Source organism: Osmerus eperlanus, chromosome 6 (assembly GCF_963692335.1).
Source record: "Osmerus eperlanus chromosome 6, fOsmEpe2.1, whole genome shotgun sequence".
Taxonomy (NCBI): Eukaryota; Metazoa; Chordata; class Actinopteri; order Osmeriformes; family Osmeridae; genus Osmerus; species Osmerus eperlanus.
Genome location: NC_085023.1, coordinates 5,869,783 through 5,885,626, shown reverse-complemented (window position 1 = coordinate 5,885,626; position 15,844 = coordinate 5,869,783). Strand labels below are relative to the sequence as shown.

Here is a 15,844-nt window from a genome sequence, read left to right as displayed (position 1 = left end):
GTTAACTAAGTAACCTATATTTCTCAATTCTACTGCTTATATTGGGGCGGTTCATATGCAGACCTCATTTGCCCAAAATGCTACTTGTTCTTGTATAATAGGCTACATGGTAGCCAACTTTAGGAGGACTATGTTTGTGTGATGTGTAGCCTAACTCCAGCTAATCATAAACAAGGCAGCATTTCCATGTAACATTGTCATTTTATTTCAAACAAAGTGCCAAACAGTGAATTAAAAACTTCTGCCAGTCCCCGCTACAGGTCCTGTCTGTTGGCCCTGACAATGAAGCACAAAATAAGTTAGTGTTCTATCAACATAATTGCATGTGTAAAAAGGCGCTATACAAGTCATAAAAAATCACATCTAAAATAATATACATCATCAAAAAAAGATGTGATTCTAGATTTTTGTCACATAGCCATGTGAAAGGTTGGATATGGAAGCTGCAATCATGATTCATTCACCTGGCTTGTTTTGAATGGGCTGCCGGGGTGTGTTTGAGTGTCTCCTCTATGAGGAGCTCCACAGCTTTCTCTCCCAGTCCCGTCTTCCACTTCATCACAGCGTCTGGAATTAGAAGTCATGAACTTATTGTCAGCACCAATGTGAACGTTGAACGCTGCGTATAAGCCATAGTTCATGGCATCTCCAAACACTTACCACTCTCTTTCGCAACTCCAGCACCTTAAGGCGCTCCTCAAGGTCTTGGAGTTCAGCCTGTGTTTGGGACACCTGTAGGTCCATCACTGGCACCTCTTCAGTGTGTCTGCCCTGTAGTCGCCTGAATAGGAGAGCCTCTCGCTGGTTCTCCTCCAATGTCTCCATCTTCCGGAGCATAACCTGTAATGTGTCTGTCATTAAAGACAAGTAAAACAAGTTTACAAGAGTTAGCATGATTGGCATACACTGTGGTTCTTCTAGATTAGCTGTAACAATGATGTACATAACAAATGTTACCTTGAATGGTTGTATACAAAGCATATATTTTTTTGAGTGTCTTATATTTGCACTTGCCTGGCTGCCAGCTGTTTTCCTGGGCCCCCAATTGGTTCACCTCCACCAGACCAGAGTTGACATCTAGGGGTATGGAATCTGGTGATGCAAAAGTTTTAAGTCATGCTTTTGCTTCAAAACATAGCCTTTAGGTTGCCATGGCTCATACAATTATTGTCACTGTTTTAAACGGTCATTCATTACTTTACCATCATTTTCCAGGGACACAGTGCTAGGCCGTGTGACGGTGGTAGGATAATCTGTACAGAAATGAAAATGGAATGTTGTTTATGTACATAGTTATAGCATATTGATATTAAAGGAGTAGCATTGCACATTATGTGATCGTTCGAAAGCAGGGCCCCACATCGTAGCGTCGCACATGTGTGATTCTGAACATTCCAACCGACTGTTTTCCGATAGACAAAAACTATATGACAAACGCTATAGTAAGGCTAAATTTACAATTAGTAAGCTAACAAGTAACACTAGCAGGTGGTAGCATTGCTACGAGTATTATGCTAGGTTGCTAGGTAACGGAAGCTAATTAAAGCTACCTAGCTGCCGTTTTGGAAAAATAACTGGTGGAAGCGTCGGAAATATTTAGAACTCACGCATCTAAAGATTAAAACGAATAAACTTATCCAAAAACAGATGGCATGTACAAATTGGAAAAATTAGTGACATGATACTTTTATAGACGCCATTGCTGTGCATGCCATGGCCGACTGATTAAAACGTGATCAGCCACGCTAGCTCCACAGTCTTTGAAAATTCCGGGCTAAATAAACTATTTTGGGACAAGGTTTTTTAACAGTTCTGAACGTTTATTTTCACTGATTCTTTTGTGGGTGATTTGTGAGACGCTAAACTTTGATAACATGTAGGCCTATGCATTTTCAGTATTTCAACATAAATTTCTGGAGGGTTTAACCTCTACTGTACTGTAGCTAGCGAAATCCTAACGTAAACAATGTGAATCTGATAGCACATAAACAGGCTAAATGGCCTAAATTTCAAACATATACGTATTAGCATGCCCCATCCAATTTCTGAAAATATGTTTATATATTTAAACTATTTCTGTAAAGAAACTCACCTTTGAAGTAGCTAATTTCCAGTTGAAATCCAATGCGTACAAGACGGTGTTGAACCCCTGCAAAATCTCTTCTGAAACCCCAGTTTCAGCGATGCGTTGAAATGGGCATGCGCAAAGTTGTTGCTCAGGGGCAGACTGAGGGGCAGGTTTGCTAAGGAAGAATTGTAATATTCTGTGATGACTTGTCTTTGGAAATGAAACTCTTAAGAGTCGCTTACCTTTTGGTCACATTTAACAATTTTGTATCACAAAAATTATTGGAGCACAAATTTGCATTGTGTGTCATACAGCTTTAGTGTGCTATACAAATAATGTGTGCTATACAAATAATGTTTGCTTAATCATGTTACACATCACACATTGATTGCTGCTGATGTTTATAGTAAAGAATGAAAGACTAAATTATATTCCAAATTCAGTCTTTTATTTATTAAAGCTATGTTTCTGCATATGAGAAAATTGATGACCAATGACATGCTGGGGCTGAGCTGCACATGAATTACATGCATTGTCTACATTTATACGTGCTGGGTGCTACATTTAATATTGTGTGTGATTGAAATTCATGTAGACTATACATTGCAAAGGTGTCAGAACTGAGAGCAGTCCAGTGTGATCTCTCCATCTCTGGATAAACCCATATATTGCACTCGAGATCCGTTGTCCTGCGACCAAAGAGCGACTTAACCGCAACTTAACCCATGGTACCAAAATTAATGTATCCAGCTGACCAAGGTACAACGTCACGGCAACGTTGTCCACGGGACCAAAAAATAACGTAACCAGCCGACCAAGGTATGACGTCGCGGCAACGTTGTCCACGGGTCTAAAAATAAGGTAACCAGCCGACCAAGGTACGACGTTGCGGCAACGTTGTCCATGGGACCAAAAAATAACGTAACCAGCCGACCAAGGTACAACGTCGCGGCAACGTTGCCCACGGGCCTAAAAATAACGTAACCAGCCGACCAAGGTACGACGTTGCGGCAACGTTGTCCATGGGACCAAAAAATAACGTAACCAGCCGACCAAGGTACGACGTCGCGGCAACGTTGCCCACGGGTCTAAAAATAACGTAACCAGCCGACCAAGGTACAACGTCGCGGCAACGTTGTCCAGGGGACCAAAAAATAACGTAACCAGCCGACCAAGGTACGACGTCGCGGCAACGTTGTCCACGGGTCTAAAAATAAGGTAACCAGCCGACCAAGGTACGACGTTGCGGCAACGTTGTCCATGGGACCAAAAAATAACGTAACCAGCCGACCAAGGTACAACGTCGCGGCAACGTTGCCCACGGGTCTAAAAATAACGTAACCAGCCGACCAAGGTACGACGTCGTGGCAACGTTGTCCATGGGACCAACTGGCAACATTCCCTTTATAACGTTGCTACGACGTTGCCACAACGTTGCCAGAAGGTAACGTCGCGGGTTACCAACTGAGCACTTACTGGCAACGTTGCCGCAACGTCATGTGTTAGCTGGGTACGCATTGATTGTCTATGAAAGATTAAAAATGACAGAATAAAGTAATCATATGTGAGAAATATGCATTTACATTTATGCATTTAGCAGACGCTTTTATCCAAAGCGACTTCCAAGAGAGAGCTTTACAAAAGTGCATAGGTCAATGAACATAACAACGAGATAGCCCCAAACATTGTGGGTATCCAAACATGAAGCATACATTGTGAAAACCAAATAAGTCCCAAAGGGAATAACCATAAGATCATGTAGTTAGACAAGTAACAATTAAACAGCATAAACCTCAAAAGTGCAAGAGTGTACCTGTGGAAAAAGCAAGCAACAAATAATATATTTCACAGATTACAATCATTTTAAATCAGTTACAGCTAACCAACAACAGCAGCAAGTCTCTCAATAAGACTCATTGTGATCCTGGAGGAAACTTTACATTTAGTCATTTAGCAGACGCTCTTATCCAGAGCGACTTAAAGATGACATGACATGAAAACTTCACTTTAGGAGGTTATTTAACATTAATATGAGTTCCCCTAGCCTGCTTTTGGTCCCCCAGTGGCTAGAATTTTCGATCGGTGTAAACCAAGCTCTGGGTGTTCTTCTCTGCCTTTCAGAAAATGAAAGCTCAATTGCTCTGTTTGAAAATCTCCTCTTTGTTACGTCACAAGGAGGAAGGTTACCTCCCCTCTCTCTGCTTTGCCCGCCCAGATAATCTGGCCCGCCCACAAGAAACTGAGCTACGACCGTGCAAGTGTTTTTATCCTCGAGGGACATTATGGCTTGAAAACGAACGAAGCATTACATTTGCTCAGTTTGGATGTACAAAGGAAAACAAAAATATTTTTACAGTTCCAGCCTCTGAAGACCCAGTGTCTTAATTTTATTTTCTCTGGAAATGCGCCTACACAACTTCAGTTGTAGGCGCATTTGTTTTGTATGTCTGCGCCAAACACTTCAGCCACGACTGTTTCCTCAACTTGAGCTAATACAAAACTGGCCTTGCTGAAATTAAATTCTGGATCAGTACTAACTCTCCTTCGTCCAGCTACTAACCTCGGACAAGTAAGTTAACTAACGCTGTATAATTTTGTAGCTTCACTGTATATGGTTACCTAGCTTGCTACCCTTAGAATGTGGCTGTAACATTAGCTCTGCAGCTAACAGCTGAGTTACTGTCGCTAATGTAAAGGTAGATAGCATCAAGTATGTGTGTGAATACACATGCTGTAACGTGAGTGTTGTACACTTCTTTGTTATTTGGATAACCGTTCTGCTGTTGGTGTTATGGCGCGCGCGATATCCGCCTTTCCCCTCAGTGAAATGACTGAGTGTGTACCTCTGCAAACCAGGGTTATCAGATGAGAATGGGCAAATTCGAGGCATCTTACAGCAACGGGGCTACAGCAACGGGGCTACAGCCATTGCGATACATCCATTGTAAACATTAGCGCATGGTGCCGCCCCTCCGCTCCTCATTAGCATTTAAAGCTACAGACACCAAAACAGCGCGTTCTGAGGAAAGCTCCTTGTGGGACTGCTAGTAGTGGCTGTAATTCTGCACCAAGGCTGAATTTCGGGAAAGAGACTTCTGATACAGTATTAGGGGACCACTAAGGCATATATAAAAGCATCCAAAAACAGCATGTCATGTCACCTTTAAGGCCGAAATATGCTTCTGCGTCTCCGTTTACGGATGGGCGGGCGCACGTATACGCACGGATACGGACAGATATACTTCGTTTATGGTTCTCCATAGGCTGTGGGTGCTGAAAACAATTCACCGCCAGAAGAGTAGGTGGCGCAACGGTTTTTTGTAAGTCGTTGTCGAGTGTTTATTTACCTAGGTTATCGAGAAGTCGGAGCAAAATTACAAATTAGACGTCCATTGCCCATTTCTCGTCACATTTTAATTCAGATGCTGATTTACATGTACTGTTTAGCTGAAATATGAATTCTAAAAACTTACAGCAATGGCGGTCAAAGGATTCTGTTCGTCCTGTTTATCACGTCAACCCCGCCCCTGACGCAAGCGGTTCTTAATACTGACCAATCAGAATCAGAATCAGAATGGGATTTATTTGCCATGAAAGTTTGCACAGACAAGCAATTTGCTTTGGCAGGAAGGTGCATACAATAAACATATAGGGACCTAAAATATAAATATGTGGACTATCTATACTAAGGGTACATAAACTAGCAGTACTAAGTGGAATTAGAATTAAATAAAATATACAATAAAATATAAGTTGCCATAATTTACAATATAAAAAAAAAAAAATACAAATATGACAAAAAATACAAATGTACAAGATACAATTTTGTAATGCAGTGCAAAAATCAGTGTGTTTTAAGCAGGAAGTCATTAGAGTCAGTGTGGTCCCTTGGCCTTGTTGAAGAGGCCAACAGCGGAAGGGAAGAAACGTGGCGTGAGGTATTGGTCCTGATGGACCGCAGCCGTCTGCCGGAGGGGAGTGACTGAAACAGGGAGTGTCCAGGGTGGGAGGAGTCGGCCACAATCTTCCTCGATCGCCTCAGGGTCCTCGAGGTGTGCAGGTCCTCGAGGGTAGGAAGATTGCAGCCAATCACCTTCTCAGCAGTGCGGATGATACGCTGCAGCCTGCTCTTTTCCTTGGCAGTGGCAGCAGCGTACCAGACGGTGATGGAGGAGGTGAGGATGGACTCAATGATGGCTGAGTATAAGTGCACCATCATTGTCTTTGGCAGGTTGAACTTCTTCAGCTGCTGAAGGAAGTACATCCTCTGTTGCGCTTTCTTGATGAGGGAGCTGATTTTCAGTTCCCACTTGAGGTCCTGGGAGAGGATAGTGCCCAGGAAGCGGAAGGACTCCACAGTGTTGACTGGGGAGTCACACAGGGTGATGGGGGTGAGGGGGGCTGTGTTCTTCCTGAAGTCCACAACCATCTCCACTGTCTTAAGAGCATTGAGCTGTAAGTTGTTCTGGCTGCACCAGGTCACCAGGTTGGCCGCTTCCCACCTATAATCAGACTCGTCTCCACCAGAGATGAGCCCAATAAGGGTGGTGTCGTCCGCAAACTTCAGGAGTTTGACGGACGGATGACTGGAGGTGCAGCTGTTGGTGTACAGGGAGAAAAGCAGAGGAGAAAGGACGCAGCCCTGAGGTGATCCGGTGCTGATGGACCGGGAGTCAGAGACTTGTGTTCCCAGTTTAACGCACTGCTTCCTGTCAGACAGGAAGTCTGTGATCCACCTGCAGGTGGAATCAGGCACGTTCAGCTGGGAGAGCTTGTCCTGAAGCAGGGAGAGGATGATGGTATTGAAGGCAGAGCTGAAGTCCACAAACAGGATCCTGGCATAGGATGCTGGGGAGTCCAGGTGCTGTAGGGTGAAGTGGAGGGCCATGTTAACTGCATCGTCCACAGACCTGTTGGCTCTGTAGGCAAACTGCAGGGGGTCCAGTAGAGGGTCTGTGATGGATTTAAGGTGTGCCAGCACCAGGCGCTCAAGACTTCATTACCACAGAGGTCAGGGCGACAGGTCTGTAGTCATTATGTCCTGTTGGCCTTGGATTTTTGGGCACAGGGATGATGGTGGAGGACTTGAGACAGGCTGGCACATGGCATGTCTCAAGGGAGGTGTTAAAGATGTAGGTAAACACCGGAGACAGCTGGTCAGCGCAGTGCTTGAGGGTGGCTGGAGAGACAGAGTCCGGCCCAGCTGCTTTGCGGGGATTCTGCCTAAGTTAAAATTCTGTTAACTGAATGTCCTGAATGGAGAGAGTCGTCACTGTAGAGGGGGGGAGGTGGGAGGCCTCCTGGGTGGGAAGGGGTAGTTCAGGACTGTCCAATTGTCTTTCAAATCTGCAGTAGAACTCATTCAGGTCGTTGGCCAGGCGGGAGTCGTTAGTGGAGTGGGGGGCTCTGGGCTTGTAGTTGGTAATCTGCCTGAGCCCTCTCCAGACAGAAGCAGAGTCGTTTGCAGAGAATTGGTGTTTTAGTCTCTCCGAGTACAGTCGTTTAGCCTCCCAAACTCAGTATCTGGCTGGCGAGCACACGTTGAGCCTCGTTGACGCTAGCCTGCGGAGGCATGTAGACGCCAACCAGAATGAATAATGCAAACTCTCGTGGCGAGTAAAAAGATCTACAGTTAATAAAAAATGATTCCAGATCAGGAGAACAGTGCTGCAGAATCACTGTCACATCTTCACACCAGCCAATGTTAATGTCAAAACAAATACCACAGCCTTTCGTTTTGCCAGAGAGCACAGGGTCACGATCCGCTCTCAGCAGTTTGAAACCTGCTAGCTGTAGCGCAGAGTCTGGGATCAGTTCACTCAGCCATGTCTCCGTAAAGCACTAAACGGAAGATGAATGAAAGTCTCTGTTTTTCCACACCAGAAGCTGAAGTTCATCTAGTTTGTTGCTCAGTGAACGCACGTTGGAGAGAAATATCCCCGGTAACGCTGTGCGTGCCCCACGCCGACGGAGTCACACCAGAGCACCGGCTCGTTTGCCTCTCCTACGACGCTTCGCTGCTAGGACAAAGCCGAGGGTGGCTTTTAGGGATGGAGATTTGAACTGATTTCACTATTCGAATAGTATCCTAAATTATTTTCGAATATCCGGATAATCTATTTTTATTCATGCGGTTCCGTTATGTAATTAGCCTGACATGACGCAAAGCATACAGTAAACACATGAACCATCAAACATTCTGGCAATAATTGGGATTGTTAAGCTATGAGATTAAATAAGGATTGAATAAAGAAAACAAATGAAAGATCAATTTATCAACATGACAAAAAGACAATGAACTTGAAAACGCTGCGTCTTCAGATGTATAGTGAAGGATTCAAAATCTATGTGTCTATTCCAATATGTAATGATGGTAATTCAATGACACAAATCTGTGTTCTAGAAAGAGTGGTCTGGAGTCGCAGAGGTCCGATAATATCAGCTTTAATGCAGCAGTTGGAAATCAACAAGTACAGAGCTCTGGGGTTGTCTACGTTTCCCTACCCGCAACAGAGTTTGGGCTGGTTCACGAAGTCCAACTGGCTATCTTTCCCTGCCCCAGCATATATTATACAATTCAATAGAAACACAAGTATCAAAAAAGGGTTGAGCTTGTTCTCTCGTGCGTCGGGGAGTTGTTCTTGCCTCCGCGTCCCACCTGCTCGGGTGCCATCTCCACCCAGATTCAAGGTTGTTTCTGAAAATGAAGAGATAGAGACACAGAGAACAGCCTGCTTCCCACACCCAGTGTGAGACCCAATGTTTAAGCCTGAGCACACTTCTAAGTTCATAACTTTAATAAGCACAATGCATAACTTTAATAAGCACAATATATTCTTTAATAGGCTCTTAAATTGGTGGAATAGTGCTGAGCTATTAGCATATGTGTAATAGAAAGTTAAAAAAAATACATTGGACGAAATTAAACACATTGGGTATCCTCGATAAAAAACGAACGACACACATGGAGATAATATTGCATGTTAACTTGGATATTAACTTGGAACCGGAATCCTATAGGATACGGTGCTTCACCACACAATGCAAACATAAATAGCCGCTTATGCTAGCTCTACATGGCTACTGGTAAAAAAATAAATAAGCCACAACTGCATTAGCCATACGCATTTTTATTCAGGAAAATTAGCATATAAACAGAGAGGCGAGTACGGAGTCGATATACGAGCAGGCCGGCGTAGAAACGACTCTGCAGGAACTGAGGTTGCTGCGAGGTACCTACTGCTTAGCCAGGAAACTAAGCTTCGAGTAGCGCCAAATGAAATGAAAGGAGACTCGCAGCAGAACGCAGGGTCACGTAGCTTACCTTTTTTGATGGTTTTCATCATTTCTAACGTCACAACTATTAGAATTCACACCAAGACGCAACGGTTTTTCATTAAAAAAAAAAGTTTTTTAATTAAACTATGCTCATAAGTATTCGAAAAAAGTATTCGAATACTAACTTACTTTAGGATATCCGGATATTCGATTAACCACGCCCATCCCTAGTGGCTTTGACTATAATTCCCACTAATTCTGCTGCTGGAAGCAGAAAAGTGGGAAATAAATACACAGGAGTTGTAGTCCTGATGTTTAGAAGTACTTCTCTTGTTAGAGAACCTCGGAAATCTTGGCAGAACACTGAATTAACAGACAAAACAAGACAAAAAAAGATTGCACCTAACGACCGAGGCAGCCTTCATCGGCAATCACAGCCAAGGGGGTCTTCGTAGCTCTCCGTAGCTCTCCGAAATTACGACGGATAGTTAGAAAATTCAGGAGGTGCACATCGAGGGCGTTCCCTGTAGATGAGGGCGTTCCCATGTGTCCATTTTTCAAAAAACGCAGAAGCATATATCGGCCTTTACAGTAAGTACAGGGACATTCCCCCGAGGCAAGTAGGGTGAAGTGCCTTGCCCGAGGACACAACGTCATTAGCTTCAGATTACTAGCCCGATTCCCTAACCGCTCAGCCACCTGACTCCCTAAAACTAACATCAGGTCCAGCCAAACATTCCTAAGTACCGTTGTACTCCCGGGAAATTGGCGTCTTGAGCCCTTTCTTGAAGGTGGGGAGACAGTCAGTGTCTCTGATCGAGGTGGGGAGTTGATTCCACCATTGGGGGGCCAGACAGGAGAAGAGCTTGTCTTGAGTGGTGGGACCACCAGACGGTTGTCAGAAGAAGACCGTAGGTGGCGGGTGGGGGTGTAAGGTTGGTGGAGAGACTTGATGTAGTTGGGTGCAGTCCCGTTCACAGCTCGGAAGGTCAGTACCAGGGTCTTGAATCTAATACGGGCCGTGATGGGAAGCCAGTGGATGGAGATGAGGAGCGGGGTAACATGGGAGCGTCTGGGTAGATTGAAGACCAGGCGGGCTGCCGCGTTCTGAATCTTCTGGAGAGGGCGGGTTGCGCATGCTGGGAGACCGGCGAGCAGCGAGTTGCAGTAGTCCAACTTTGAGAGGACAAGTGCTTGGACTAGCAGCTGGGTGGAGTGCTCAGACAGGTATCTCTTGATCTTCCGGATGTTGTAGAGGGTGAATCTACACGACCGGGAGACCGCAGCAATGTGGGCTGTGAGGGAGAGCTTGTCATCCATGGTCACCCCGAGGTTCCTGGCAGAGGATGAAGGGGTCACCGTCGCAGATCCCAGGGTGATTGAGAGATCGTGGGAGATGGAGGGTTTGGCCGGGATGATGAGAAGTTCTGTTTTGGTGAGGTTCAGCTGGAGGTGGTGCTTGGTCATCCAGGCGGAGATGTCTGCGAGGCAGGCCTCGATCCTAGGTGAGAGCCCCAGATCAGTCGGGGGGAACGACAGGTACAGCTGGGTGTCGTCAGCGTAGCAGTGGTAGGAGAAGCCATGAGAGGTGATGATTGGTCCAAGTGAGGTGGTGTACAGGGAGAAGACAAGGAGTCCAAGGACAGAGCCCTGTGGGACACCAGTTGAGAGCTCACGGGGGCCTGACACTTTGCCTCCCCAGGAAACCTGGTAGGATCTTCCCGACAGGTAGGATGAGATCCACTGAAGTGCAGTGCCAGTGATGCCCATTTCAGAAAGTCTGGCGAGCAGGATCTGATGTTTAACCACATCAAATGCTGCAGAAGGGTCCACAGAATGATGACGGATGACCGCGAAGCCGCTCGGGCAGACTGGAGGGCAGTGGTGGCTGATAGGAGGGCAGTTTCTGTGGAGTGGCCAGTCTTGAAGCCCGATTGGTTGGGGTCAAGCAGGTTGTTCTGAGAGAGAAAGTTTGACAGTTGGTTAGATACAGCACGTTCAATTGTTTTAGAAAAGCAGGGTAGCAGTGATACCGGTCTGTAGTTCTGGAGGACGGCTGGGTTAAGGGAGGGTTTTTTTGAGTAGAGGGCTAACTCTGGCCTGTTTGAAGGCAGAGGGGAAAGTGCCGGAAGTAAGAGAAGAGTTAAGGACATGGAGAATATAAGTTATGATGGAGGGTAAGATGGTTTGAAAGAGAGGGGAGGGGACTGGTTCAGGGGGACAGGAGGTGGGGCGATGAGAAAGAATGAGGTCAGAGATCTCTGCCTCGGAAAGGGGAGAGAAAGAGTTTAAACATTTAGTTGAGTCAGTCATAGAGGGTGAGTGGGTAGGAACGTTGGCCACAGGGAACTGGCTGCTAATGGCAGCGACTTTTTCCTCAAAAAAGGAGGAGAAGTCGTCTGCCGACAGGGAGGAGGGGCGGGCGGGGGAGGTGAGTTAAGAAGGGTGGAGAAGGTAGAGAAAAGTTTGTGAGGATTTGAGGCAGAGTTAATTTTGTTCAGGAAGTAGTGGGTTTTAGCACCAGTTATGTGAGCAGAGAAGGATTTAAAGAGGGAGTGATACTTATCAAGGTCCAGACCGTCTTTGGACTTGCGCCATCTCCTCTCAGCTGCCCGAAGGGTGGACCGTTCTTCACAAATAACATCCATGAGCAATGGGCAGGAGGGAGAAGATCGTGCAGGCCTGGTTGACAGGGGACAGAGTGTCAAGTAATCCAGTTAATATGGATAACAGGGTGTTGGTGGCAGTGTCAGTGGGGTGGGACGTGAACTCGTCAATGGGAGGGAGGATGTTATAATGGAGGAGAAGTGGGAGGGGATAGGGAGCGGAGGTTGCGACGGAAAGTTACGAGGGGAGGGGAGGTAGGAGGAGTTGGAGGGAGAGAGACAGATAATTGGATAAAGAAGTGATCAGAAATGTGCAGTGGGGTTACAGATGTTAAGTCAGTGATACAGTTACGTGTCAGGATGAGGTCGAGCTGTTTTCCTGCCTTGTGGGTCCCCGGTGTGTTCAGCAGCATCAGGTCGAAAGAAGTCAGGAGAGACATGAAGTCGACGGCCTGCGTTCCTTTGAGGTGGATGTTGAAGTCCCCAAGGATTATCCGCGGGGTTCCATTATCCGGGAGGACGCTGAGGAGCATGTCCAGCTCTTCCACAAAGTTGGCAAGCGGTCCAGGTGGGCGATAGAGGACAACTAAGATTGCTTTGATAGGATCAGTTAGCATCACATAGTGGTGTTCAAATGATTTGGCGGTGACAGAGAGTGGGGTGGATGTGTATTTAATATGTAGGGAAAGAAGCAAACCTGTCCCACCACCTCGCCCAGTTGAGCGGGGTGAGTGAGAGAACGAGTGGTTGACGGAGAGAGCAGCTGGAGTTGCTGCTCTGGGCGAATCCATGTCTCTGTCAGCGCAAGGGCATGAAGAGAAGCATGGGATGCGAACGCCGGGGTGAAGTCTGCCTTGTTCACAGCAGACTGGCAGTTCCAGAGCCCTATAGAAAGAGAGAGGGCAGGTGGAGAAGATCTGGATAGGTAGTGAAGGTTACAAGTGGACCTATGGGCATATGTTGGGCATATGTGAAGCCCTCTGTGACATGCTTGCGTGTAAAAAGGGCTATACAAATACATTTGATTTGATTTGGACCGTATATACTTTGTGACATATGTATGTCTGCGAGTGGTGTAATGGACGGGAATGCTGAAGAAACACATGCTAGCTATGAATATGTTCTAGGTAGAATAGAATAAAAGTATATTTTAGAATTTACTTTTTAAATTGTTTAATTTTTTAGTTTGTTAGTTCCTAGGATTAGTTATACTACTGTACTTTTATACTTTTTGATTGTAGATCCGTGTATGTTTATTGTTTGCACCTTCTGGCCACAGTAAACTATGTGTTTGTGTAAACCTACATGGCGAATAAAACCAAATTCTGATTCTGAACATTTGATGGATTGACCGAGGTTCCTCTTATTGACACACAAAACAACAACCTTTCACAAACATTGCTTTAGCCAGTTACGGGACCAAAAAGCTAGATATTCAATGGTGCATCAATGACACACACAGTGAATTGTAATTCCACAGAATTTCATTTAAATTGGTTGGTTCTCACTAAACCGTGGAATATGTAAAATGTTAGTAAATATAGATATTGTTGCAGATCCGTGTAAAGACAAAGTATCCTGCCTCCACAATTGCAAGTCCCCTTTCCACCATTGTTGCTGTTCCTGTGTAGCTAACTACAGGACTTCCCTTCACTGATTATCAAACAGTAATTTAGCTTGAAATGTTCATCCCTACTGCATTTCCCAAACAGTTGGCAGCAGTAGCAAGGCAAGTTTATTTGTATAGCACATTTCAACAACAAGGCAATTCAAAGTGCTTCACATAAAACCACTAAAAGCATCAAAACATAATGCAAAAGAAAACAAGATTTAAGAACATTCAATAAAACATTCAAAATAGTCAAAAAGCAAGTAATAAAAATAAAAGTTGCAGTGAAGTTTTTTTTTTTAAATGCAGAAGTGAGATGCAGAAATTGATATCCTTGAATCTGGTTCAATTAAAAGCAACAGCAAACAGTAAAGTCTTCAATCTGGATTTAAAGGACCTGAGGGTCTCAGCAGACCTGCATCTTTCAGGTACCTTGTTCCAGGTATGTGGTGCAGAAAAACTGAACGCTCCTTCTCCATGTTTAGTTCTGACTCTTGGAACACAAAGTAGACCAGTCCCAGATGACCTGAGGGGTCGGGAAGGTTCATAAAGTAGCATCAGATCACAAATGTATTTAGGCCCTAAACCATTCAGTGCCTTATAAACCAGCAGCAGGATTTTGAAGTCAATTCTTTGTTGGACAGGAAGCCAATGCAAAGACCTCAGAACTGGAGTGGTGATCCACTTTCTTGGTCTTAGTGAGGACTCGAGCTGCAGCGTTCTGAATCAGCTGCAGCTTTCTGATTGACTTTTTACAGAGACATGTGAACACACCGTTACAGTAGTCGAGTCTACTGAAGATAAATGCATGGACAAGTTTCTCCAAATCCTGTTGAGACATAAGTCCCTGCCTCCTGACTGTGAATCAGCTTAATGTGTAGCTTTAGCTTTACTGTCGATTGTGCTCATTTCAGGCAAAGCTGTATTGGTCCTCACCCAGCCTTCTTTCTTCATCCAGCCCTTCATCCTTGGACCCTGTTTGTCCACTTAAGCAGGTACAACCAGGCTTGCCATACAGACTTTTTGACATCATGTCACTGTGGAGAAGAAGTTTTACTGCAAGTTGTTTTGTACTACAATAGTTTCAATCACAGCTTTAACAAATACCATTGAGTGAATTATGGTTGTAGTATAAATTATTAAACAACAATTACATGTATTTATTCACTAGAAGAGCATAGCTGGAGCAGAGGGAGGACGGGAGAGTGACTATCATCAACAATGAAGAGTTGTAGAAAAGTTTTAAAGCGATACATACAAATCGAGTTCCTCCATCGCCAGAAATCGATCAAATGACGATTATGAGCCTGTTTTAGCTATCTAGTCTGAAGTGTCTCAGCCAGGTGCTTATCAGATGTCAAATATATAATAATATGAACAAGGACGTCTACATATCTCTGATAAAAGAATAAAACGTAAAATATAAATGTGGACCATAGCCTATTATTTCCTCTCTCTGACTTAAGTTCCCTCCCATTGCAACGCCCTCGAAGTACAGAACTGGCCTCCTTCACGTCCGCTTACTCAAAATAAACATCCCGGCGCTGTGCAAGCAGAACCATTCTCACTACTGTTTTCTACGTAACGGTATCATAATGTCAGGAAGAGGCAAAGGAGGTAAAGGACTCGGAAAAGGAGGCGCCAAGCGTCATCGCAAGGTTCTCCGTGATAACATCCAGGGCATCACCAAGCCCGCCATCCGCCGCCTGGCTCGCCGAGGTGGCGTGAAACGTATTTCAGGCTTGATCTACGAAGAGACACGCGGTGTGCTGAAGGTGTTCTTGGAGAACGTCATCCGTGATGCCGTGACCTACACCGAGCACGCTAAAAGGAAGACCGTGACCGCCATGGACGTGGTCTACGCTCTGAAGCGCCAGGGACGTACTCTGTACGGTTTCGGCGGTTAAATCAACATCAAGTTAACAAATCGAGGTTCAACACAAAGGCTCTTTTAAGGGCCACCCACATGTTATGCATCAGAGACTTTATTTCCATATTCCGGGTGTTGAGTGTCTAAATTGAGTGGAGCCTTGTGAAACGAATTGTATATCATCTATTTATCCTAGGTGAATAAAACTCAATGAACAATACTGAGTTGATGAGTTTACTTTCGTCCCCCAGTTTTAGGCGCATTTGAACTCTGTTTCAATGTCAGTCTAGGCTAGAAAATCAATGTATCGCTAATAAAGCAGCGGTTATAATGACAATTACTGAAAGTTTCGTTCAAATTCTATTTCGGTGGTCATGGCGTATCACAATCATTTGAACCAATGGTATTGTAAA

The 15,844-nt window shown here is 45.0% G+C and overlaps 3 protein-coding genes and 1 long non-coding RNA gene across 4 annotated transcripts; 1 reads left to right on the top strand and 3 right to left on the bottom strand.

Annotated features, from left to right (window-relative positions):
- Window positions 1-238: 238 nt before the first annotated feature.
- LOC134022926 (uncharacterized) lies at window positions 239-898 on the bottom strand. Its single transcript, XR_009930712.1, has 3 exons — window positions 661-898; window positions 465-567; window positions 239-267 (listed from the first exon to the last, which is right to left on the bottom strand). It is a non-coding gene; the product is annotated as an uncharacterized LOC134022926 (long non-coding RNA).
- Window positions 899-9,242: 8,344 nt separating this feature from the next.
- LOC134022004 (uncharacterized) lies at window positions 9,243-12,033 on the bottom strand. Its single transcript, XM_062463164.1, has 2 exons — window positions 11,925-12,033; window positions 9,243-11,304 (listed from the first exon to the last, which is right to left on the bottom strand). Exon 2 carries the CDS (start codon window positions 11,114-11,116, stop codon window positions 9,749-9,751), a length of 1,368 nt encoding a protein of 455 aa, XP_062319148.1. The 5' UTR covers window positions 11,117-11,304; window positions 11,925-12,033; the 3' UTR covers window positions 9,243-9,748.
- Window positions 11,656-15,221, bottom strand: LOC134022746 (uncharacterized). The gene is made up of 4 exons (XM_062464496.1): window positions 14,498-15,221; window positions 13,994-14,087; window positions 12,234-12,837; window positions 11,656-11,745 (listed from the first exon to the last, which is right to left on the bottom strand). Exons 1-4 carry the CDS (start codon window positions 14,592-14,594, stop codon window positions 11,656-11,658), a joined length of 885 nt encoding a protein of 294 aa, XP_062320480.1. The 5' UTR covers window positions 14,595-15,221.
- Window positions 15,116-15,523, top strand: LOC134022022 (histone H4). The gene has a single exon (XM_062463184.1). The coding sequence runs from the start codon at window positions 15,157-15,159 to the stop codon at window positions 15,466-15,468; it is 312 nt and encodes a 103-aa protein (XP_062319168.1). The 5' UTR covers window positions 15,116-15,156; the 3' UTR covers window positions 15,469-15,523.
- The last annotated feature ends 321 nt before the right edge of the window (window positions 15,524-15,844 follow it).